Consider the following 23,372-nt stretch of genomic DNA (forward strand, 5'->3'; position numbering starts at 1 on the left):
TCTTAGACTTGCCCGCAAGGTGAGATCTGCTTATTCCCTTCTTACCCAATCAAATTATTAAATAAAGTACAGAAGATTGAAATGTTCTATTGAGGCTGACATATAGAAGAAGTATTAAAACAAAAAGCTTTTCAAGTATCACTATAACTAAAAATGAGGGTGACCAAAATACAGCAGCAGACCGGGTGGGGACAACACTTGAATGAATGGGTAACGTTAGTGTGTAACTTCTTTAGCCTTTCCTGCACTTCTTCTCCAATCTAGTGATTGATCTTACCTGGGTGTTACGAGACAGACGAGGGGAACTTTCTTCTTTTTCTCCTTCTTTTCATTCAACATACACAAAGACAAGACAGAGAGCGCAGAAACACAAAAGAACCATACCGCCGGGGTGTACACAAGTGGTACGCAGGCAACCAATGTGCACCAACTCAAATGTCGTACATAAATAAATGTATGTAATAATACCCGACAAAGCCTACAACCCAGTGACATATGTTACACATGTACATATGTGTAAGTAAATGTGCACTGCGCCTAAAAAGGTTGAGGATAATGTGGAAAAACTCCTGTCTCCATGTCTTATAAAGCTGCAACAGAGCAATGTGCAATAGCAGCAACTTGTGTGCAATGTGCAATTTTGTTTTACAGTTTAATTTATGTAATGCACTTCAGCACTTTGCACTTCAACATCTTAGCTACAATGTTTTTGCCATGATAATTTAAGTTTAAAGTGCAAGTCAACCCTAAAACCACTTTTCTCTGCTTAATACTTATTTGATTAGGTATGAAGTAATGTAGTTTATTGATCCTAGTCCCACTCTTCACATTTTAGTTTAAGTATTTAAATGTATAATTTTTAGTTGTAAAATGTTAGTGACTGCCCCCTATGGGTTGAACGCTGGCTATTGCAATTACATTTTGCTATCGGCCAAGGTTAGATCAGCGACATAACTAACCGTCACTGTTGGCCCCGCCCCTCCTATAAAAGATGGGAGGAAGGACTGGTTTCCTCCTTTTTACAGCCCTCAGAGACATTGATTGACAGCTCCATGCAGAATTGTGCAGCACTGTGGGGGCGGGACTGCTGTGACTGGGTGTGTCTTAACTACTCTAGGAGCAATGGCCATAATCAAGGTATTTTCTAAATGTTCCCCTCATGGCAGGTTAGCAAAAACCTGGGGGTGTATTTACACTTTAAATCTGCTTCTGCTATTGGTCTGCTGTTGTATAGTAGTGTTGTTTTATCTGACAAGTGTTGGCCTGCCAAGGGACTGTAGATGGTAATTAGCTCAATATAATCTTGCATATTTGTATATAGAGTATATGCGCACTGTTCCTTTTATTTAAAAAAAATCGTAGCAATGGCGTCAGCTCTGACACCAATTTAAACCACCAACACTGAACAAAAAACCAAAATACGGTACCGGGCGCTTTATCCCTGGACTGTGAGTCCATGGAAAGCATGGTTCTGCTTTGCATGCCCCCGGTGGAGCCGCTGGTAGCAGCAACCTGTTCCCACGGCCATCTGTTATCCGGAAACCGAGCCTGCCCGGGAAATCTGACAGCTTTCAATCAGCCCTGACAAAGCTCTCCTACAAGGCCATGTGGGCTGGACCCCGTGCGTCATGGCGCACTCACGGTATTGGTCCCGCCAGAGTGTGCCAGGGCTCTGTGCCACTGGCGCTTCCCGGGTTACCTGACGCAGGAAATGCCAATGCACTAGGGGTGTTTTGTGAGAGGGCTCTGGAGTTTGGGCCTCGACTGCTTTCACATCAATTACTTGGAGCTTTTACCGGCAGGATGTTTCTGCTCCGTGTGTGGCACAGACGGTTCTCCTGTTTTAATCAAAACAGTGCTTGGCCCTGCGGGCTGGTGTAGTGCGCAATAAGCTTGTCTGCAATACGGGAGCTACGATTTCCCACTGTGAGACACTGAAACAAATGTTAAGAAAAAGAATTATAGGTTATTTACACACCCCCAGTTCTCTGAGTAATATGAGTGAAATGTCTCACCAGACAGCCGTTCTTGCTCGCTGCGTGAGAAGAGCACTGCTTATCGAATGGTGCTGCATTCTCTGCCCACTCTACGTATAGTAGGTAGGCCTATCTGCGGTGAATGAATACATTTCACCAGCCAATCAGGATTGGCGTGATAAGATAGAGCTTCTGAGATATGAGACGAGGCGTATATATCCCATAGTGAGACTTGTCACTCATATTACTCTGGGGATATGTAAATAACCTATAGTTCTTAATTGTGCCCACTAACATCAATAAGCAGGCTTCCCATACACTCAATCAGAAGCTGAACATTCGTTGTGTTCATGCAGATGATCTCCGTGAATGGGCTGATCTTTCCATCCTCTGTCACCAACTCACTCATCGCTGTGGGAAACAATGGAAAGCAAGCACACGATCAAATGACGCGGGCCTGTATTGCCATAATCTGTGAGCTCTGTGAGTAAACACACACACACACACACACACACACTTGGTGTAGCTGGAGGTGACCTCTTTACTCTGCAGCCTTGAAGAACCCAGTGCTGGTGGCACAGCGAGGTGGCCTCAGCACCATTCTGAGGAACGTGACCAGCTGTCAGCTGAGTCGCATCAATGAGGCTCTCATGACCACCATCCTCCACCTCCTAAACCACCCACACACCAGGCAGTACATCCGTGTAGATGTGGAACTAGAGGTGCTGCTCCATCAAAAATATATACTTATAAAAGTTGTGTGTTTGTCGACTTCTAAAACAAGTGTGTGGCTTCCTCAGCAAATCCTGGCACCTTACACAGACTTCCACTACCAAAACCCTGCAGAGGAGCGACCTAAGTGAGCGGCAAAATGTCTGAAAAACACAAATGTCAAATGTTTTATTGTAAAATAAATGTTTGGTTTTTTTTCCAGGGAAGAAAGGGATGATCAATTTACTGCCAGTAAAATGTCTCTCGTCGCATCATTTCGCTCCTGGTCAGGTAAACGTTTCAATTCAGAATTTCATTAGCTTGATTACATTTGTATGACAGCGTTTTAGGGCCACGTTAAAATAAAAAGAAATCTGAGCAATACGAGATTAAAGTTGTAATAATTTGAGTTTAAAAGTAATGATATTTTGAGATTAAAGTAATAATAATGGCTTCAATTTATATAGCGCTTTTTTTTTTTTTTTTTTAGAAAACTCATAGCACGTTACAGAAACCATTATCCATTCACACCAGTGACACCGGTGGTGGTAAGCTACAATGTAGCCACAGCTGTCCAAAGTCATAATGACTATATGGCGTGGCTGCCATTTTGCGCCTATGGCCCCTCTGCCCACCACCAACATTCATGCACAATTCATACCCATTCATATGAGGCAATGTAGGTAAAGTGCCTTGCCCAAGGACACAATAACAATAACTTGGCTAGAGCAGGATTTGACCACTTCAATCAATCAATCAATCTTTATTTGTATAGCGCCAAATCATAACCAATGGTATCTCAAGGCACTTTACAGTAGAGCAGTCTTAAGGACGGACTCTTCATTTTATGGATACACACATATGCATATATACGTATATACACATACATATGTATCCCACACCCAACATGAATTCATCATGGCGGCAAGGAAAACCTTCTGTTAAGCAGCAGGAACCTTGTGTGGATCCCATTCCTATGATGAACAGCCATCCACGTTATGCTGTGTTGGGTGTGTGCAGAGAAAAGGGTGGAGACAGAGCCGCTGAGTCTCTGTAACTCCACACTGAGGATCCCACGGACCTGCAAGACAAAAGCCAGAAGGAGTACAGGAGCAAACACACAAGGGAGTAAGCAGACATAGAGGGAGTGTTTGAAAGAGGAATGGGACCCTCTCCGGTCCCTCTCTAACCTAAATGACCTCTCTCTTAACGCCCTCTCCAACCTCTCTCCAACCGAGCATGCCAGACCCCCCCCCCCCCCCGGCAGTCTATGCCTATTGCATCTTAATTATGAGCTATGAGCTGGTTCCTAACTAAAAGCTTTATCAAAGAGGAATGTTTTGAGCCTAACCTTAAAGGTAGAGAGGGTGTCTGCCCCCCGAACCGTGGTTGGTAGATGGTTCCAGAGAAGTGGGGCCTGATAACTGAAAGCTCTTCCTCCTATACTACTTTTAGAGATGCATGGAACAACGAGTAGTCCAGCATTTTGAGAGCGTAGTGTTCTGGGGGGATTGTATGGCACTACAAGCTCCTTGAGATAGACTGGTGCCTGTCCATTTAGGGCTTTATAAGTGAGAAGAAGAATCTTGAATTCTATTCTATATTTTATGGGAAGCCAATGCAGAGAGGCTAATACAGGAGTAATGTGATCTCTTCTCCTAGTTTTAGTCAGTACACGTGCTGCAGCATTTTGAACCAGCTGAAGTGTCTTAAGCGACTTGCTCGGGCATCCTGCTAAAAGAGAATTACAATAATCCAGTCTAGAGGTAACAAAAGCATGGACTAGTTTTTCGGCGTCGCCCTGAGACAGGATAGATCTGATTTTAGCAATGTTACGGAGATGAAAGAAGGCAGTTCTTGAAGTTTGTTTTATGTGAGAGTTGAAGGATAAGTCCTGATCAAATAGAACCCCAAGGTTTCTAACAGTTGTGCTTTGTGCCAGAGTAATGCCATCTAGGGCAGTTAGGCTAGCATAGGTTTCTCTAAGGTGTCGCGGGCCCAGTACAATGACCTCAGTCTTGTCTGAGTTGAGAAGAAGAAAATTTTGGTCCATCCAGGCCCTAATGTCCTTTAGACAGGCCTCAAGTTTAGATAGCTGATTTGTCTCACCTGGCTTCATTGATACATACAGTTGGGTATCATCAGCATAGCAGTGGAAGTTAACAGAGTATTTTCTCATAACATTACCAAGGGGGATCATATAGATACAGAAGAGGATTGGACCTAGCACAGAGCCCTGAGGAACCCCGTAGCTTACTTTAGTGTACACAGAAGACTTATTATTCACGTGTACAAACTGGTACCTATCAGATAGGTAGGACTTAAACCAGTTTAGGGCAGTCCCTGTGATTCCAAGTAATTTCTCTAATCTCTCTAGTAGAATATAGTGATCTATAGTGTCAAAAGCTGCACTAAGATCTAATAAAACCAGCACTGAGAGTCGTCCTTCATCTGAAGCCCAGAGTAGATCATTAGTTACTTTAACTAAAGCAGTCTCTGTGCTGTGTTGAGCTCTAAAACCTGACTGGAAGTCCTCGAACAGGCTGTTGTTTTGAAGAAATTCACAGAGCTGAGCTGCCACAACTTTCTCAAGAATCTTTGAAATAAAAGGAAGATTAGATATAGGCCTGTAGTTTGCTAAAGTGCTGGAATCAAGAGTAGGTTTTTTGAGAAGGGGTTTGATTACAGCTACTTTAAAGGACTGTGGCACGTAGCCTATTGATAGGGATATATTTATTGTCTCCAACAAAGATGGGCAGACTAGGGGAATAACTTCTTTAAACAGCTTAGTTGGGATCGGATCTGAAAGGCAGGTCGATGGTTTGGAGGATGAAATAATAGAGTTAAGTTCCTGAAGTCCTATATGTGTGAAACAGTTTAGGTTGGGCCTATTTACATTTAATGGTACAGCAGGCCCAGGTGAAGGCAGGGAGTGGCTAATTTTATATCTAATCTTGTGAATTTTATGGTTAAAAAATGTCATAAAGTCCTCACAGCTGAGGGCTAGAGGAATCATGGGCTCAATAGAGCTCTGACTTTGTGTTAGCCTGGCTACAGTGCTGAAAAGGTACCTCGGATTATTTTTATTTTCTTCAATTAGTGAGGAGTAGTATGTCGATCGACTATGTCGTAAGGCTGTCATGTATTTACTATGGCTTTCTTGCCAAGGTATTCGTGACTCCTCTGTTTTATTGGAGCGCCACATTCTCTCTAATTTACGGGTTGTCTGTTTGAGTGTGTGAGTTTCAGAGCTAAACCACGGAGCTTTCCTCTGACGTTTAATAGTTTTTTCCCTCAATGGGGCAATTGAGTCCAAGGTGGATTTTAGTAGACTAGCAGAGCTATCGACAAGCAGATCCAGTTGAGAGGGGTTATAATTAATATCATAGTTATTTATTGGATGGTGCACTGAGTTTAAGGCAGCAGGAATGGCCTCTTTAAATTTAGCCACAGCACTGTTGGATAGATTTCTACTTGTAACTATTTTATTGCACAGTGCGAGATCCTCTAGGATAATGTTAAAAGATATTAAAAAGTGATCTGATAGCAGAGGATTTTCAGGGTAGACTTTTAGTTCATTAATATCAAGGCCATATGTTAGAACAAGATCAAGAGTATGATTTAAACGATGAGTAGCTTCATTAATAGTTTGAAAAAAGCCAACTGAGTCTATTAGGGACATAAAGGCTGAGCTCAGGCTATCACTATCTTTGTCCACATGGATATTAAAATCTCCTACTATCAGTATTTTATCAGAACTGAGGACTAAGTTTGATATAAACTCAGAGAATTCTGATAGAAATTCAGAATAAGGGCCTGGAGGACGGTAAATTATCGCAAATAAGACTGGCTGGCAGGTTTTTGATTCGATATGAGATAAATTTAGAACCAGGCTTTCAAAGGAAGTGTAACTGGCCTTTGGTTTAGGATAGATTAGGAGAGAGGAATGATAAATAGCTGCTACACCACCTCCACGGCCTATGTCTCGTGGCATATGAGTATTTAAATGACTGGGAGGAGTGGCTTCATTTAAACTAACATATTCATCTTGATACAGCCATGTTTCAGTTAAACAGAATAAATCAAAGTTATTTTCTGAGATAAGGTCATTTACTAGTAGAGATTTGGATCTCAGTGATCTAATATTTAATAGAGCACATCTAATGGTTTTATGTTTTGGTGTTTCTAGATTTGAGATTTTAATTTTTTTCAGATTTTTACAATTGATAGCTCTTTTATTTGATTTTATGTTAAAATCATTGTGAAATATGGGTCGGGGGACTGACACCGTCTCCATAAAATAATATTCATCACCATCACAACAGTTGTCATGGCGATGAACACAGCTATCCTGATAGCAATGATAGCACTTTCATCCACTTCCTCCTCCACTAAAGAGGCAATTTGCTCTAAATCAGTCTGGTTCTGTAGATGGAACAAACGCAAACGTCTGCGAAGTTGATTTAAAGCCGAAAGGCTCAATATTTCACCATGTGTGAAACCTAAAGAGAAGCAACACAGACAAGTTCCTGTTTGTATTTCAATTTTATTCTCATCATAATATTACCATTTTATTCTCAAAATAGTACGACTTTATTCTTGTAGTGCCCAGATAATAATTTTTTTTTTTTTATGTGGCTCTAGTACGCCGTCGTACATTTGAGATGTTTTAGGTCAACCAAAGTTCTCTTCTAGATTAAAATTTTGACAGAATGCAAGCAAACAGGCCATCTCATAGTCCTTCCTTAGTGCTGTTTGTTGCATGATATGGCTCACTGAAAACTTGAATCTTGAACCTAATGTTTTCTAAAATACCAAATGATTATGACCTTTGTTTTATTGGTATATGAAACATTAGCAGTGGACAACCAAAGGTGTCGGTGACACTTGGTAAATGCATGAGGTGTGCCGTAGCATATGACAATACATTAAACACAGCTGTATCTGAATAGTTATTGTCTTTATCTTTATGAGTCACATCTCAGTATGTATAAATCTGTGAATGAGTTTGGTCCAGAATACATCAGTGACATGTTAGTCAGGTATGAACCCAGCAGGTCTCTCAGATCTATGGACACAGATCAGATAGTGGAGCCCAGAGTTCACAGTAAACATGGTGATGCTGCTTTTAGTTGTTATGCTGCAAAGAAGTGGAACAAACTGCCAGCGGAGCTGAAGTCAGCATCCAATGTGAACATTTTTAAATCAAAGTTAAAGGCACTTTTTTTCTCTACTGCATATGATTGAGAGAGAGATTTTTTGTCATGTTGTTGATGTAATGATGATTTTACTGATGATTTTAATTGATTTTACTGATGATTTTAATTGTTCTTATTGATTTAAATGTTCTTATTGATTTTAAACAATTGAATGTTTTATCATGTAAAGCACATTGAGTTGCCTTGAGTATGAAATGCGCTATATAAATAAATTTGCCTTGCCTTGCCTTGCCTTGCCTCAGTCTTTGTCCTCTACCACTCAACACTTTATTGTTATTGAGTTTACAGTATCGCTTCACCTGTTTCTAACGCCACGACTTTTCACTCCTCAGGCATCATTAACCTCTGCAAGTCAGGCAACTCTGGGATCCAGTCTCTGATTGGCTTACTGTGTATACCAAATATGGAAGTGCGGGTAGGTGATCTCCTCAACAGTCACGTATCAGCAGATTAAAGGGCACAGTTTTCACTGGCTGTCTTTCTCTGCTACTACAAAATACCATGAAATATTAGGAGAATGTCTTTTTTTGTTGTTTTGAGTTGAATAAGTCTGTTTTGTAAGAATTTTACATTTGTGATTTGTTGGGAATAAATTGTATTCAACATAACACAAGATTGAAAACATTTTCATGGCCCCCCACCACAATTGAAATTCAACAAAATGGATAAAAATGTCCCCTATATTAAAAAAAAAAAAAGTAAAAAGAATTGGTGACCATTCTTCTTCAAAACTCATAAAAATTACATAAATTGTGCTATCACTAATTTTAGAACATTTACATTTGAAGCCACACGGACTCGTGCGTCACACAGCAGCAGCTGTGATCATTCATATGCTGCTGCACGATTAAGTAAAACTGACAGACGCAGACTTCTGTCCACGTTGGTCAGAGTGATTCAACTATTTTCATACTATGTCCAACGTAAAGTCACAGTTTGATCCACTACATAGTGAAACAAGCTGTCATATGCGGATGAGGATGGACCAGAATCTGTTCCCACACATATTTTAATGAGGCTCAGCTCAGGTCGCTTTTAACAATTTATATTTAAAACTGCTTATTATGGAAGCCAATAGTTCTGTTTCACTGCAAACATCCCTCTGTATTAAAGCAGGATGCTCTGCGGGCGGATTATTTCCTCATATCTCTAGCATCTAACTCGGTCACGCTTTACAGTGATGATGATGATGATGATGATTAAGGAGAGAGATTTTTACTGTGACTCAGACAGAAGAATGCCGCCGATCCTCAGTCACACTGCAATAATCTGATCAATGATCTGATCAAATCAACCTGTTATATTGTTTATCAATGAAGGTGTTCATTTTAATGGATTTCAATGACATTTACAAGCATTGGAAAAACTCCAGGTTCCATGATTTCTAGACAGCCCAATAAAATGACATCACCAGGTCCTTTCCTTCAGCCCGCTTTCATTCACAGAGAATATGAGCAGGAGAGAAGTGCGTAACTGTAGATGTGCAAAAAAGCACTTAAGTCCAGACGGGAGAATAGACCCTTAAGTGAGTAGTTGAGTGAGTAGATTTAGTTAGTTGAAATGATATCATTCCTTATGTACCGTAGTTGATTGTATCTAAACTAAAAAAAAATATTCTAATGACTTAAATAAAACAAAAACTAAAAAATAGTTTTGACAGACCAAAACTTCGAAGAGATCTAAAATTGCTGCTAAAATGACAACTGGTTTACAGTAAAAGAATGCTTTAATGATTTGACATTACAACCGGCTCCTGTAATTTAATTTTAAAAGTGTTTGAGTTGTCTCACTGATTTGTCTCCGACAGAAAGGTTTGTTAGAGGTGTTGTTTGAAATCTTCCAATTGACTCTACCACGTGCATCTGCAGACTTCCATGAAGCCCTTACAAGTACAGGTTAGTAAAACACCATCACCCTTCTCAGGGTCTGATATGATGATCTCTGTTCTTTGTTCAGACTCAGGTAGATTTAAGGACAACTGGAGGTTATCTGATGGATTTGTGGCATCAGAAGCTAAAACGGTTTTGCCACAACGGTCTGGATCAAGGTACTGTAACATACAGAGAGATGTTGCAATGGGCAACTGGTAGCGCAGGGGCCACATGCGGCCCTCATTTTAGTTTTGTGAAATGAATCCAAAAACATATGAAACAACTACAAATATAGACAAAATTGTTCAAAATTATCTTTAAAAAATGACAGAAAAATATAAAAATGACAACGAAAACACACAAAAGACTCCAGTCGTATATAAAACAACCAAATGACCCAAAATTACTCCAAAACACACAAAATGACAAGAAAAACACACAATTATTTGTTTAATGCTCACATGAATGATGATAATATGACAATCACATTACACTGTGAATGTGAAGTTGCCTTCCTCTGTTTTAACTGATGACCTGTGCTCCAGGCCTGACCTGATGGACAACTACCTGGCTTTGCTGCTCTCTGCTTTCATTAAGACTGGCCTGTTTGAGGTATTGTAAAAACGAGCAGAGAGGTTGTTTGAGTTGTGATCTCTCTGTCTGTGTGACTCTGTTTCCGACCTTCCACAGGCTCTGGTTGATGTGATCACCAGCAGCACTGACGTCATATCCATCTGGGCCACAATCCTGCTAGGAGAACTGCTCCATATGGTATTGTTCTTTTTTCCCACTCTCATTGATTGCATCACATTTGTGAACACAAATGACTTCATAATGACTGTGTGTTTACAGGCCAACACTATTCTCCCTCACAGCCAAAGCCACCATCTGTACTGCCTACCCAGCCTGGTGAACATGGCAGCCTGCTGTGATTATCCACCTGAGAAAAGACTGTGAGAAAATCTTTAAAATTAAACATTTTAGTGAAAGGAATATCTTTATGTTTCATGCGTTTGTTTTTCTTCTTGTTACAGACGAGCGAGTGCTGCGGTCAATGACCTGAAGGACTTTCACCAGAGAAAGAAGCGAGGAATCAAACCCACCAGCTTGTTCTTGGACCACATTCTACGCACAGCTGTTGAATCCCAGGGCTGCAAAGACACACACTCAAAAACTCCCAAAGACATTGTCATTATCAAGGTACACACATTACACATACACAGGTCAGCTATTGTATTGTGTTGGCCAATGTATTTCTTAGTGCTGTCAAGAGATTAAAAACATGGTGTGAATAATGAATTATGCTCTGTAATTAATTCATCTAATTAATCACTTTTTTAATCAACTTGAGATGAAAAAAACAGATTGTGGCAGATCAAAAGTTTGGTATATAACAAAGTGACTTTATGAAGTCTTTTTTTTTTCTTTTTTGACCAGACTTGTAGCCATTTACATTCCACTATATGTGAGACGAGTCCCTAGGGCTGCTGTCACCTTTAGTTTAGACCAGGGATGCCAGGGTGAAACTGGTCAGGGGTCCAGGTTTTTTTCAAGTGAGACCTCAGGGGGCCGAATTACACTTCGGCCTGAAAGACTAAACACTGACTCAACACATGGATATGCTGCTTGAAATTATTCATGAAGGCCAACACATTAAAAAACCACAATAGCCTCACAATGAGGTCTACAATTACATATCAGCCTAAAACAAGTTACCCTCTAAAAACGTAACATTGTTCCATCCATTCAAGTAGCCTAGATTTATAAATTAGAAATGCAACAAAATAGACTCGGTGCCAACAAAACACAGTTCCTATAAATAACACAAATGTAAACTGTAAATTACTTTGATCATATTTATTGAAGGCTTGCACATGAAAACATGCCAATGCATAATTAAAAGAAGGCCAGGCCAAGTAGGCCTAAACAAGTCACAGAAAGTAAGTGCCAGAATAAAGCAATCCAACAACAGGCCAAGTGACTGAATATCCAGTAGGAATTAGAAAAACAAATGCCAAATATGACTTATCCTAAAACATTACATTGGCTCAATAACAGATGGCACATCAACATTTCCAGTCATCACCAGTGAACTCCAACCCACATTTCCACACACCCATGCCTATGGCACTAGCCTACTATACAGCCTACATCAGTCAACCACAACCCCTTTTATTCCCTCCCACCCATATCAGCTACATTTGATCAAAATCAGTCCCAGTGCAAATAAGATAAGGTGACATTAAAATAACCTTACCTTTACACAGAATCAGCGTCTTTCCATTAATATTAACAATGTTGAGAACTTGAAGAACTATTTAAAGTCACTGGAAGGTCAGCTGGTTAATACATGGATGAATCAAACCTCCCCAACAACTGTCGAGGAGGTTTGAAAGTAGCAGACGTCAGTCCGTTTTTGCTCAGGCCAGAGCGCACATCCATGAGGCTGGAAAGGAGCAGTAAATCCTTGCAATTTATGGTGTCATCCTTTAGCAGGGTCACCTGGGCATTTGTCAGCTGATGATGCAAACTTAGCGAGGCCACCCACTTCAAATTCAGCAAGGCTACAGTGCATTTGCAGTCTGCTGAACTGACGTCACAGTTACGTTGCCAAATGAAATGATGTCGATGGAAAAAAAACAAAAAAAAGAAAAAGATGCCGATTAAATACAAATAATGTCAATTAATTATTTATTTATTTAGAGAGAGAGAGAGAGAGAGAGTCCGCCTATGGGTTCAATTACATTTTTCAATTATTTTCAAGTCTTCAATTATCCATGTTCAATTACAACTCAATCACGATTGTGGTGACAGGCATTTTTTATTTTTTTTATTAATTTTTTAACTATTATTTTAAACTCGATTACAATTATGTTGTCAATTACTAAAGTTCAATTACAATTCATCACAACTACTTAGTGTGAAAAAAATTACCTCATAAAACTTAACCTTTTTCTTATTTTAGCTTTCTGTTAGCATCTCTTATGATAACGGGTCAGTTTTATCCCTTGTCCTAATTTAGCTATAAAACACTATCATCCAATTTGTTTTGTTATTATTTTTGGTGTGGGTGTCTGTGGCCATTTTTCTGCCAGTATACCCCCCAATTTAATTTTTCATTTTAATGGTAAAATGATCCTCAAAATAACTGACAGGTGGTGGGAAAACGTGATATGAAACACATTTTAATAACTGTTAACTACATGTGTGTAAGTTATATAACTGGAACATGTTTCCCCAGGTTTGTGCTTGATTAAATTGTAAATTACAGTTTTTATAGAATTCCCATGCCAATTACAATTACAAAGTCAATTATCTGAACTCAATTACAATTAAATTAAGATTACAACAGCAGCAGATTTTTTCAATTACAATTACCAACCCTACCAAACCTGTCGTATTATATACAGTATGATCTTTTCATTGAGCGTGTCATTGAAATTCACTGCAGGTATCCTTTAACTGCAGGTGTGGAAGTGCGTCATTAAAAAGCAGCAGAGAAGTGAAGATTTCTTTTTTCGAAAAGAAAAGACAAAATGTTTCTAAAGTGTGTTAACTGTGTAATTAAACACTTGAGTGTCTGAATTGATCTGTATTCTGTAGGACTATGAAGACAGTCTGTTGAGCCTCGTGAGAGACAGTCACGTTCTGAGCCATAGGGAGACCATGGACTGGAACTGGCATCATATTGAAACCATTTTAAAGGTAAAGGTGCACTGGTCTTGACTCTATGTCAATCTTGCATTAAATCCCTGTGAAGTAGTTTAGGTGAAACTTTCTATGTTTTCTTTTCTAGTGGCCACATGTTAGTCTGCGTGGCAATGAACTCATGCATAAGTTAGTATACCTGGCCACAAACTTTGAACACCGATGATTATTCTGTCTGATAAACCGTCCATGTCTTGTTGCACTTTTTGTTTGTGACAGATTCGTCCAAAGGCTGGTGTTCTTCTACAAGCCCAGTCTGCAGCTGTATAGCGACCTGGAGGTGGAGCATCCCAAAGGCCGACAGCTGACTGTGGTTGGGTGTCAGTTTGTAGAATTCCTCTTGGCATCGGAGGAGGTGAAGAAAAACTAAACTAAGATTTCTGCTATACAAATCCCATGTCTCAGTGATTGAAACTTTCCAGTACAAAAACAGTTTTTTCACATACCAACCAAATTATCAAAGACATTTCCTTCATGGATTTGGAATCCTCTTCACTAAACAGTAATAGGTGTCCTACTGAAGAATCATACGCGTTATGATCAGGTTAATGTCAATGGTTAAATTCTTTTTTAAAAAATACTGGTAACTCTACATGATTTAATCAAAAATGAGTTGGTGCAGATTTTATGATCCAATTGTCGTTTTCTCTGGCTTTTTCTTAAGGCTGTCTTCTAATGCCATTATGTTTTCAGGATGGTCAGATGTACTTGGAGGACTTGGTACGAGACATAGTCCACTACCTGTTTTTCTCTGCTGGTCACAAAGACCAGCTGAGCAGTCGCTTACTGGTCACCCTCAGCCAGAACTACTTCCTTTTCCTGGGGATCCTGTCAGCACACCCTCACGGTGTGAGGCTGCTAGAGAAGGGCAGAGTCTTCCAGTGGTGGGTGGCCTCATCAAAATGTTATGATATTATGCATGTTTTGAAAAATACATCAGCTCTATATTTGTCATGTACATTAGGGTGGTTCATTAAAGCATTGGAAAAAAAAGTTTCAGGTAACCTCGATTAGAACCCTGCATTAGCTTTTGGCCTCCAGAAGATGATTTAGAAAGACATTTGGAAGAAAAAGGAGGTCTTTTAGAGGTTGCACCCGCTGCTCAAAGTTTCTTGGAAAGTTACTGATTACATGTACATCATACATGAATACCATTATGGAAAAGGAAACGTCAGAGATTCCACCAAAGCGTTGTGACGTCTTTATTCAAGCAGATTATGAAGGGAAGCAGATCAGTGATTTTGTCACAACCAGCACAATACATTTCTTTGAAACCCTTACACCAAGGTGTCAAAGAGCACAGGAACATTTTTGTGTTTTGTGCTGGACTTTCTCAGTAACATTTCCATGCAAATTTCATTTTTTTTTTTTTTATTTTATAGTCAGGAGCAATTTTCAAATGTCTTGTGCAACCTCTATATATTTATTCATTTGCATAAAATGTGGTGCAAAATAATTTGACAAGATATGAAACCAAATGAACTAAAAGACGCCATTGCTTTTCAAGTAACACTAATGACTCTTAGACAACATTGCATAAACACAGATTTGCTTCATGATTCTAAATTAGCTGTTAAATGTTACAGTTTCTAATTGTCAGTTCCCTTATTTCAGATTGTATTGCTTTAATGATGAACTTCCTTGTTGCTGTATAATCAGTATATTCTTCTGTGTTGCTGTTCCCTCTGTTAGCCTGCTGGGGCTGTGCTCTTTGCAACATCAGGAGCACCTGCTGAAGCTCACTGTTTCTGCACTGGATTACAGTAGAGATGGTTTGGCTCGAGTCCTTCTGTCTAAAATCCTCACTGCTGCTTCTGATGTAAGAGCAAACAAAGCTTTGTTCTAACCCTTCAGTCACTTCTTTAGACAGATTGGGTTTTATTGAATTTACCGACCGTTTATTGTGTAAAAAAAATCCTTTAACTGGACATTTTTAATGCTGCAGCTGTACAGGCTGTGGTGTGTTTAATAGACAATGGACAATAATAGAGTACTTTTCACCATTAAGTTGAATTAATCTTATTAGGGCAAATGTTTGAACTGTGAATGTAGCACTCCAGTAAATGTGATCTATCTATCTATCTATCTATCTATCTATCTATCTATCTATATATATTTCTTTTTTATGTCTTTATGTGTTATTTATTTATTTTTCAATTTATTGTTTATATTGTTTAATTTTAGATATTTTCCTGACTTTTACTAATCGGACAACTTACAATTGGAGGTGTGCAGCCTTATTCTCTTATTCTTTTATTTGTTTTTTTTTTTAAATATTTCATTTTTTAAGATAAGATTAGATAAGATAAGTTAAGATAGTAAAATAAGTATAAAAAAAACCCACTTCACACATAGGAAATGAATAAATGAAACATGAATAACAAGGGTAGGATAATAATGCTAAAAAAACACTATAAAATCAATATTAAAGATATTCATAACAATAACAAAAGCATATGGGCACGTGTTTATGATATTTACAGAGACATACACATAATTATAGTATAATAATGAAGTGAAGTGTAATATATCTATCTAATACATACCTGTCAAGTTTTGGATTTGAAAATAAGGGAAATTTTCTGGCGCTCACTACGAGCCGTCCCACCCGTCCAACCAAGCTCCAGTATCCCTTATATTTTAAGACAAGTGTACAAGAAATCTAAAATAGCCACTTGTCAACCACTTACTAAATACAATTATGTGATTAGAATCTGGTTGGTCGACCTTTATTAACATTGAAATGCTGTGAACATTCCTACTAGGGCTGTACAATATGGACCAAAACTCATATCTCAATATATTTTCTCAAAATGGTGAAACATGATATAAATCTTAGATAATTTTATCTAATAAAGTCTGACCAGAAAGACAATTCTGGGTTAAATTTGCTGATGCAAAATGCTACACAGGAACATTTATTAACAAACAGCTGATCAATATGTGCACTCATTAATCCATCTAACTGAGCTTTACATGTTGTTCTGAGAAGTAAAAGCAGCGACTCCTAAAACTAGTATTTTGATACATAATAAGCTATAATATATACATACACACACATATATATATTGATATATGAAATATTAAAGTTTTCTATATCGCCAAAATAGAAAACTCCATACATCTTGAATCTCGATATATCGCCCAGCCCTAATTTCTGAATTATAAAACAGCCTAAATTAAAACATAAATGGGTATATGAAGCACATGTGTTTATTTAATATACTTACAGTTTATATACAAGTCAACACGTTGAATATTTACTGTTAATTTCACATTGCTTGTCTTTAAGTTAGACATTCACATTTTATTTTTTTTTTACATATGTTCTTGTAATTTTTCATGCTCACTCATGTGTTCTCTGGTATTCACTAATGACTTATTAGACACATTTATTACAGATTTTACATTCTTCAACACTTTTCAAAGCAGTGTATATTTGTGGCGCTTGTGATTGGCTGATTTTTCATGGTGACTTACGTGGTTCCTTCCGCTGTAATTAGTCTAACAGAACGTGTAACTGTGTCACATCCTGCTGCTCTTTAGGAAGGTAAACTCTATGTCACATTTCACAACGTATTTATACCAGTTCTTTGTCTTTTTCGCCAGAAAATTGGTGATTACGTTTCAAAATGTTCATTTTCATTTTATTTTGAAATCACCGCGGAATCAACGCAGGTTACACCGGACGGATGGTTAGACCGGAGAGGGGGGAAGGGCGTCTGAACAGCTGCACACTGTCACTGATATACTAGCAAAGCTCTCAAGTCTCACGCATTGGATGTGAGACACGCATTTCAACCTGATGTGAGGAGTGGGTGCATGCGCACGGCTGATGCGCGTGTGTGTGTGTGAGACTGCGCCCACGGAGGAGCCCACGAAGGATAGATGGACAGGTAGCGAGACACACGAACACACACACACACAAGTGGGTGTATGCGAGCGGCTGATGCACATGCGTGTGTGTGAGAGCGCCGGCCTAAGAAATGTTAAATGCTAAATAGATAGTTTTTATTTCTACAAATGTATGTCTTTTATCAGATTCTACCTAAACTGCCGCAATGGTACAAACTTTATTTTGTCAATTTATCATGCACATGTCCCATAGAATTACACCAGGGAAATCGCACACACACTGTTACTTTGCACCCGCAAATATACCCCTTTATAACACTACAGAGTACAACCTTCAAACACATTCTTTTGGTCATAATTGACAACTCGACTTAAGCTCCCACATGAATACATACTTCCGACGGGTACTGTACTAGTAATAATAATAATAATATAAAACTATAATCTAAATATATACGTAATATGCATATGATGTTTATGCAAATGTATAGTAAAAAAACAAAAAAAATAACTCCGCCCACCCACCAGAGGAAAATTTGACAGTAGTGTATAGCCACACCACACCTTGGCCACCCCATCAACCTGGATATGCCATGGGTTAGTGTGTGAAATATGCAAGTGAAAAAGATTTTTAACTTCCAGTCCTTATAGTTAGACAGTCTGCAAAGGCCAGCTGAAATACATGGGATTTATGAAATTTTCATATCTCACTAAAATAAAAAAAAGATGTCATATCAGAGTGTATGTGAGAGAGTCCTAAAGCTTCAGATGTGCTGAGCCCCAGTACTGTAGAGGTAAAAGGACAAGGATTGGATTTGATTGTGCAGAACTAACACCATGACTTACTCCTTTCTGCTGTGATCACAGGGCAGCAGGCTGTATGCCACCAAGCACCTACGGGTGCTGCTGCGCGTTGGGGTGGAGTTCTTCAGTAACTGGGGCATCGAGCTGCTGGTTACTCAGCTTCATGATCGCTGTATGACTGTTTCCATGGAGGCACTAGATATCCTGGATGAAGCCAGTGAGGATCAGGTGAGTCACAGACAGAATGGAACATGACCAATGGAGATTAATGATTGGTTAACTCCTGCTGTGGTGCTCCTCAGACTGTCCTCCATGCTCTGACAGAGATGAGACCGGCTCTCCTACACATGGGTGACAAAGGCATGCTTCTGCTGCTTCGGTAAACCCTTTTCTTTTCACATTTGCTCACAGGAAAACATCCTACTGTGGTTGTAGTTACTTGGGTGGCAGAGGTGAAAGTAACGGATTACAAGTACCCACGTTACTGTAATTGAGTTGCTTTTATGGGTGCATTTTGAGTATATTTCTAAGTCAGTAATTTTACTTGTACTTAAAGCTGCACTTTGCAGAATCCTCACTCCGTTTTGAAACCGAAACTCAACCTCTCTTTCCGGTATTTTTTGTGAATGTTCTTAACGACTTTTTCCTCAATATAGACTTGTGACAAATTTATGGAATTTATTTTGTGTTATAGGAGATTTTGCTGGCGTTTTAGAGACTCTACCATGAATGCCTGTATCACTCTAGTTACTGTCCTGAGCAGCGGCTGCAGCTGTCGCCTCGTCCCTTAACCCAGAGAGCTCACAGAGGGGGCTGTGATCTAGGCTGCCTGCTGCTCAACCATCACTCTGCATCTAGACTATAAAATTAATTCACCCTGAATAAGATTCTCTTAGGTTTACATGTGATTTATCCCATCTGTTATCACTCTCTCTGACGACAGTGTGTGTGTGGGGCGAACCTTGCGCAGTCATGGAGATTCATGACGACACATAGCGGTCCGTTCCTCCCAAGTATGTTTGTGACTTTAAACTCTTGTTTCTCCACCTCGGTCTGCCTTTTTCCACTTGATTTGCTGTGTAACTGTTGTGTCTAACACCGCAATAGAGACTTCTGCTTGGACGTCTGTCATTACACTTTTACTACCGATAGTACTTGAACACGACTGACTTCAGTCGAGCAGCCAATAGCAGTGTTGTGCTAGTTACTGAAAAAAAGTAACTAGTTACCGTTACTAGTTACTTCATAAACAAAGTAACTCAGTTACTGTTTTGATTACTTACACCAAAAAGTATTGCGTTACTGGAAAAAGTAACTTTTGAGTTACTTAGAATTAAAGAATGTATTATTTATTTTGGGTCATTTGTGTCCATACAGCTTCACATTAGTGTTGTAATAATAAAATAATCCACTGTTGATCAACTGCTATAAAATAACCATAAATGATGTGCATATAAAGCACAAAACAGCTGCTCCAAAATTAAAACAGTAATTTTTCAGCCTTAGCACAGTAATGTAAAGTAAGCTGTGCATATTCCAGGTGCACATTCTGCTGTTGAAAATGCTTATGAAAATAAATGTGGAAAAAGAAATTCACAGCATTTTTCTCATCTCCACAATTCTAAACATATCAGGCTAATGAGCTGCTGTTAGCAGTGACTCAGCAGCAGTGACAGGCAACAACATACCGTGCAATAGGTTGGCTGACCTGTCCCTGGATAACAGTCACAGTCCGTTAAAATAGACCGCAGCATTAGCTTAGCTTCACTGATGCATCTTTTGGAGACAAAAATAATGTGCGTATATCCACTCTGAGAAGCTCGTCCTGCTCTCGCATTGACTCGCCATGATTGCCGCACGTGATGTAAACAGAAACACGCTGACAATGGTTCTTCTTCTTCTGTTTTACCGTGTTTGGCACGGCATCCCGCAAAAAAATGTAGCTCCACTGTAAACAAGAAGTACACTGCAGCTAGCAAAGCAACGGACAAACGCACCATATTGTAACGGTGTTATTTCTTTAGAAAAATATTGCGTTACGGTACTAGTTACTGTCAAAAGTGACGTTGGGGCGGTAGCGCGTTACAAGTAACGCATTACCGCCCAACACTGGCCAATAGTTATGCCATAAACAGCTCATGGAGCACATGTGTTTATGTGTCACACTCCTGGATTTATAAATGTCATTTCACAGGACCAGGAGAAGGAGATGAGATTCACTGTTAACTCAGAACACTTTGAATTACAATATACTCAAAGATGATTATAGATTTTTGAAGAAATTATGCCCAAAAAAGTTACATATTGCAGCTCTAAGTACTTTTTATAAGAAGTAAAGTCATTAATTACATTTCTACATCCAACCGTTACTGAGTAAATTATTATTTTCTGTTTTACAATGATCAACGGACATTATGAAACTACAAAAAATGAAATGACCAGACAACCATCAAATATATCACCTCATTGCCGACTAATCAGATTAAACGTAATGCACCGTGAAAAAACAGACACAAAAATGTAAAGCTATACTCACAGCCTGAGAATTTTTTTATTTTATTTTGAATTTAATTCATTGTTGTTATTTTATTTTAAAAATAGTTCTACATTTTGACTAACCTTTTATTTCATACAGATGCCTTTGTGTAAAAATAAAAAGTTCCAATTGAGCAAGAATTGATGTCTACCTTTTAAAGTTTATATATGAGATGTTTACTGTATGTAAGGGAACAGTGGCAAGATTTATTACCAAAAATAAATGTAGGGGGGTGAATGCAACTAGTAACTTTTACTTTGAATACTATTTAATTGAGCTACTTTTAACTTGTACTTGGGTATTTTATGTATGACTTACTTGTTTTTGAGTACAATTTTAATCCATTAAGAGTACTTCTACTTGAGTATGGTATATCAGTACTCTTTACACCTCTGCTGAGGGGTAAAGTGTTCATTCATGTGTGTGACTCATCTCATAAAAACAGCTTTTATAATAGTAGTAAACAAAAATAAACAGTCTTAAAACGACTTCTTTTTGTTTATGTTTTCTCCAGGCTTCTCTCGATTCCAAAAGGATTTTCTTACCTGAGCGACAACGGATATGTCAAAAAGCAGATGGAAATGTGGAAAAAGGCAGGTTTCACTACGCACAGTTTTTTGTTCGCTCCTTCAAAAACCCACTCCTCCTTCATTGTTGCTGTGTCCTTTCAGGTGTATAATCTGCAATATGTGGATATGATAGAGGGACGACTAAACAAGGCTCTTACTACGTACCGAAAACCAGTTAATAATGACAGCTATGTACGGCGCAGCAGTCAGAGGTGCTTCTTTATTTCATTACCCATTTTATCAGTGACAAAGCATTTATTATTAGCTTTGACTGAAAACTGACAAAATTGAGAAAATATATCAATCTTTTTAACATGAACATTTAGTGTATGACAAAGCAAAAATAGTGTTGCTTCACACTGCTCCTACAGGGAGGCAGAGGTACTGTCTGCCTCCTGTGTTTTTTTCCTGAGCCACAGAGGTAATATTTTCACCTGTGTTTGTTTATTTGTTTGTTTGTATGTTAGCAGGAATATGTCAAAAGTACTCAACAGATTACAACGAAAGTTTAAACAAAGATAGACGTTACGCCATCAAAGATTCCACCAAATTTTGGAGGGGATCTCAATCAATATACTGATGCTGCATCAGTTTCAAAAATTGAAAAATCCCTATCGCTCATCATTGGCAAAATCTCGGTTCGTTAATGATCGATCTTTATGAAATTTGACTCAGTTATGTAGGATTTGGTTGGATCAACTAACCCCCACACTGAGTTTCATTCGTATTGGATCTGAATTGTGCATTTCATCACAATTTATTGAAAAAATGGGGATGACCATACATTTGGACCTACTATATGGTTATTAATGGGGATAGAGATTTCATGATGTTGGGGCAGGTCTGTCAGAGAGTGGTTTAGCTAAGGGGGACTGACCCACAGTTTAAAAGTTAAGATTGCTAGCCAACTTGTGTGTGGGTATAAAAAAGGTGGCAATGCTATATTTGCTATGTATTAACAGTGTAATAATATTAATGTAACATTGTGTAACGTTTCTGCCTGTGTGTGAGGTAGCGAGTTTCAGCGCCACAATGTGTACCCCCCTGTGCACTTGTATGGTCAGCTGGCTCATGAGAAGACTGGCTGCAAACTCCTCAAAAAACAGGTACGATTAACGCTGCTTGTGAAAAACAATACATGCATTGTGCTTTATTGTCAAATTTCATTGACAGTCCATTGTTGTTATTGTAAAAAAAAATATTAATTGCTTGTTGCATGTTCATTGCTTACTAGGGATGTCCCGATCAGGTTTTTTTGCCCCTGAGTCCGAGTCCGAGTCTTTTGATTTTGAGAATTGGCCGACACCGATTCCCAATCCGATACTTCTATAATACATTAAAAAGATAAAGCTTATAAACCTTATTTTAACATTCAACCCTAAACAGAGCACTTCTGTGACATAGCTTGATCAATCAAGCAATACATTAAAAGATAATTTACTTTAGACTTTAGTGCAAGATTAAATAATATTAAATAAAAATGTCTAATATAAAAATGAATAGTGCCTCATCTTAAAATACCCAACAGGCATGTTAACAAATAAGAAAATAAAAGTGCCACAGTGCTGTAAAGTTAGGCCAGTAATGTGCTTTTAGGAACTACTAATGCTTACTCTCCTCATTTAGTTTCACAGATTGAAAAGTATGTTTTTCTTGATGAAAAGTATGACATCTTAATTTTGTTGGCATTGCAGGTGCAGAGCATGTAAAGTATTAGCTCCTAACTAGATTAAGTGTCATTGAGGCTGTCAATCAATGCTTACCGAGGGCTGTGATTGGAGGAAACCCTCCTCCCTCCTCTCAGCTTTTATAGGAGGGGCGGGGCCAACAGTGAAAGTTGATGGTGCACGATAATCCAATAATAAAGGAGGGGTGAAGATACAGCCTATTACCACAAAGCTGTAATTCAAGCTGTGCATTAATTTAGAACACATGAAGTACATAATGTATTAAGTTGAATTTAGATCACTATTAGACACAGAACTGTGACTACTCTTCCTGGAATCCTCTTTTTTTCAGTTTTAATCAAATCGGAAGACAATAATTAATCAATTCTAACACGTCTTTATTTTAATTTTACAGTTTTATTTTTGTTTTCTAACCTCAGTAAAAGTACACAATAC

At 38.6% G+C, this 23,372-nt stretch overlaps 2 protein-coding genes across 8 annotated transcripts in view; one reads left to right on the forward strand and one right to left on the reverse strand.

The window, feature by feature from the left end:
• LOC114458599 (rapamycin-insensitive companion of mTOR-like) overlaps positions 1 to 1,630 on the reverse strand; it is an 18,106-nt gene extending 16,476 nt beyond the window's left edge. The window contains exon 1 of the mRNA XM_028441002.1: positions 1,600 to 1,630. Coding sequence (XP_028296803.1) covers positions 1,600 to 1,630 — 31 coding nt within the window. The remainder of the gene's footprint in view (positions 1 to 1,599) is intronic.
• Positions 7 to 23,372, forward strand: part of LOC114458600 (rapamycin-insensitive companion of mTOR-like) — a 53,258-nt gene continuing 29,892 nt past the window's right edge. For 2 of the 7 annotated variants that reach the window (XR_003673078.1, XM_028441008.1), the window contains exons 1-21: positions 2,333 to 2,459; positions 2,529 to 2,698; positions 2,777 to 2,835; positions 2,911 to 2,978; positions 8,239 to 8,321; positions 9,714 to 9,801; positions 9,863 to 9,953; positions 10,323 to 10,389; positions 10,468 to 10,548; positions 10,630 to 10,730; positions 10,812 to 10,977; positions 13,381 to 13,482; positions 13,574 to 13,614; positions 13,705 to 13,840; positions 14,179 to 14,369; positions 15,178 to 15,304; positions 18,208 to 18,372; positions 18,447 to 18,523; positions 21,195 to 21,273; positions 21,352 to 21,461; positions 22,265 to 22,355. Coding sequence is in view for 6 of the 7 variants with exons in the window: in XM_028441008.1 (XP_028296809.1) it covers positions 2,333 to 2,459; positions 2,529 to 2,698; positions 2,777 to 2,835; positions 2,911 to 2,978; positions 8,239 to 8,321; positions 9,714 to 9,801; positions 9,863 to 9,953; positions 10,323 to 10,389; positions 10,468 to 10,548; positions 10,630 to 10,730; positions 10,812 to 10,977; positions 13,381 to 13,482; positions 13,574 to 13,614; positions 13,705 to 13,840; positions 14,179 to 14,369; positions 15,178 to 15,304; positions 18,208 to 18,372; positions 18,447 to 18,523; positions 21,195 to 21,273; positions 21,352 to 21,461; positions 22,265 to 22,355 (2,220 nt within the window). In the remaining variant the exon portion in view is untranslated. Of the gene's footprint in view, positions 20 to 2,332; positions 2,460 to 2,528; positions 2,699 to 2,776; positions 2,836 to 2,910; positions 2,979 to 8,238; positions 8,322 to 9,713; positions 9,802 to 9,862; positions 9,954 to 10,322; positions 10,390 to 10,467; positions 10,549 to 10,629; positions 10,731 to 10,811; positions 10,978 to 13,380; positions 13,483 to 13,573; positions 13,615 to 13,704; positions 13,841 to 14,178; positions 14,370 to 15,177; positions 15,305 to 18,207; positions 18,373 to 18,446; positions 18,524 to 21,194; positions 21,274 to 21,351; positions 21,462 to 22,264; positions 22,356 to 23,372 lie in introns of those variants that run through there. The other 5 variants (XM_028441003.1, XM_028441004.1, XM_028441005.1 and 2 more) reach the window with 5 other exon arrangements.

Source organism: Gouania willdenowi, unplaced genomic scaffold (genome assembly GCF_900634775.1).
Source record: "Gouania willdenowi unplaced genomic scaffold, fGouWil2.1 scaffold_14_arrow_ctg1, whole genome shotgun sequence".
In the NCBI taxonomy this organism is placed as follows: Eukaryota; Metazoa; Chordata; class Actinopteri; order Blenniiformes; family Gobiesocidae; genus Gouania; species Gouania willdenowi.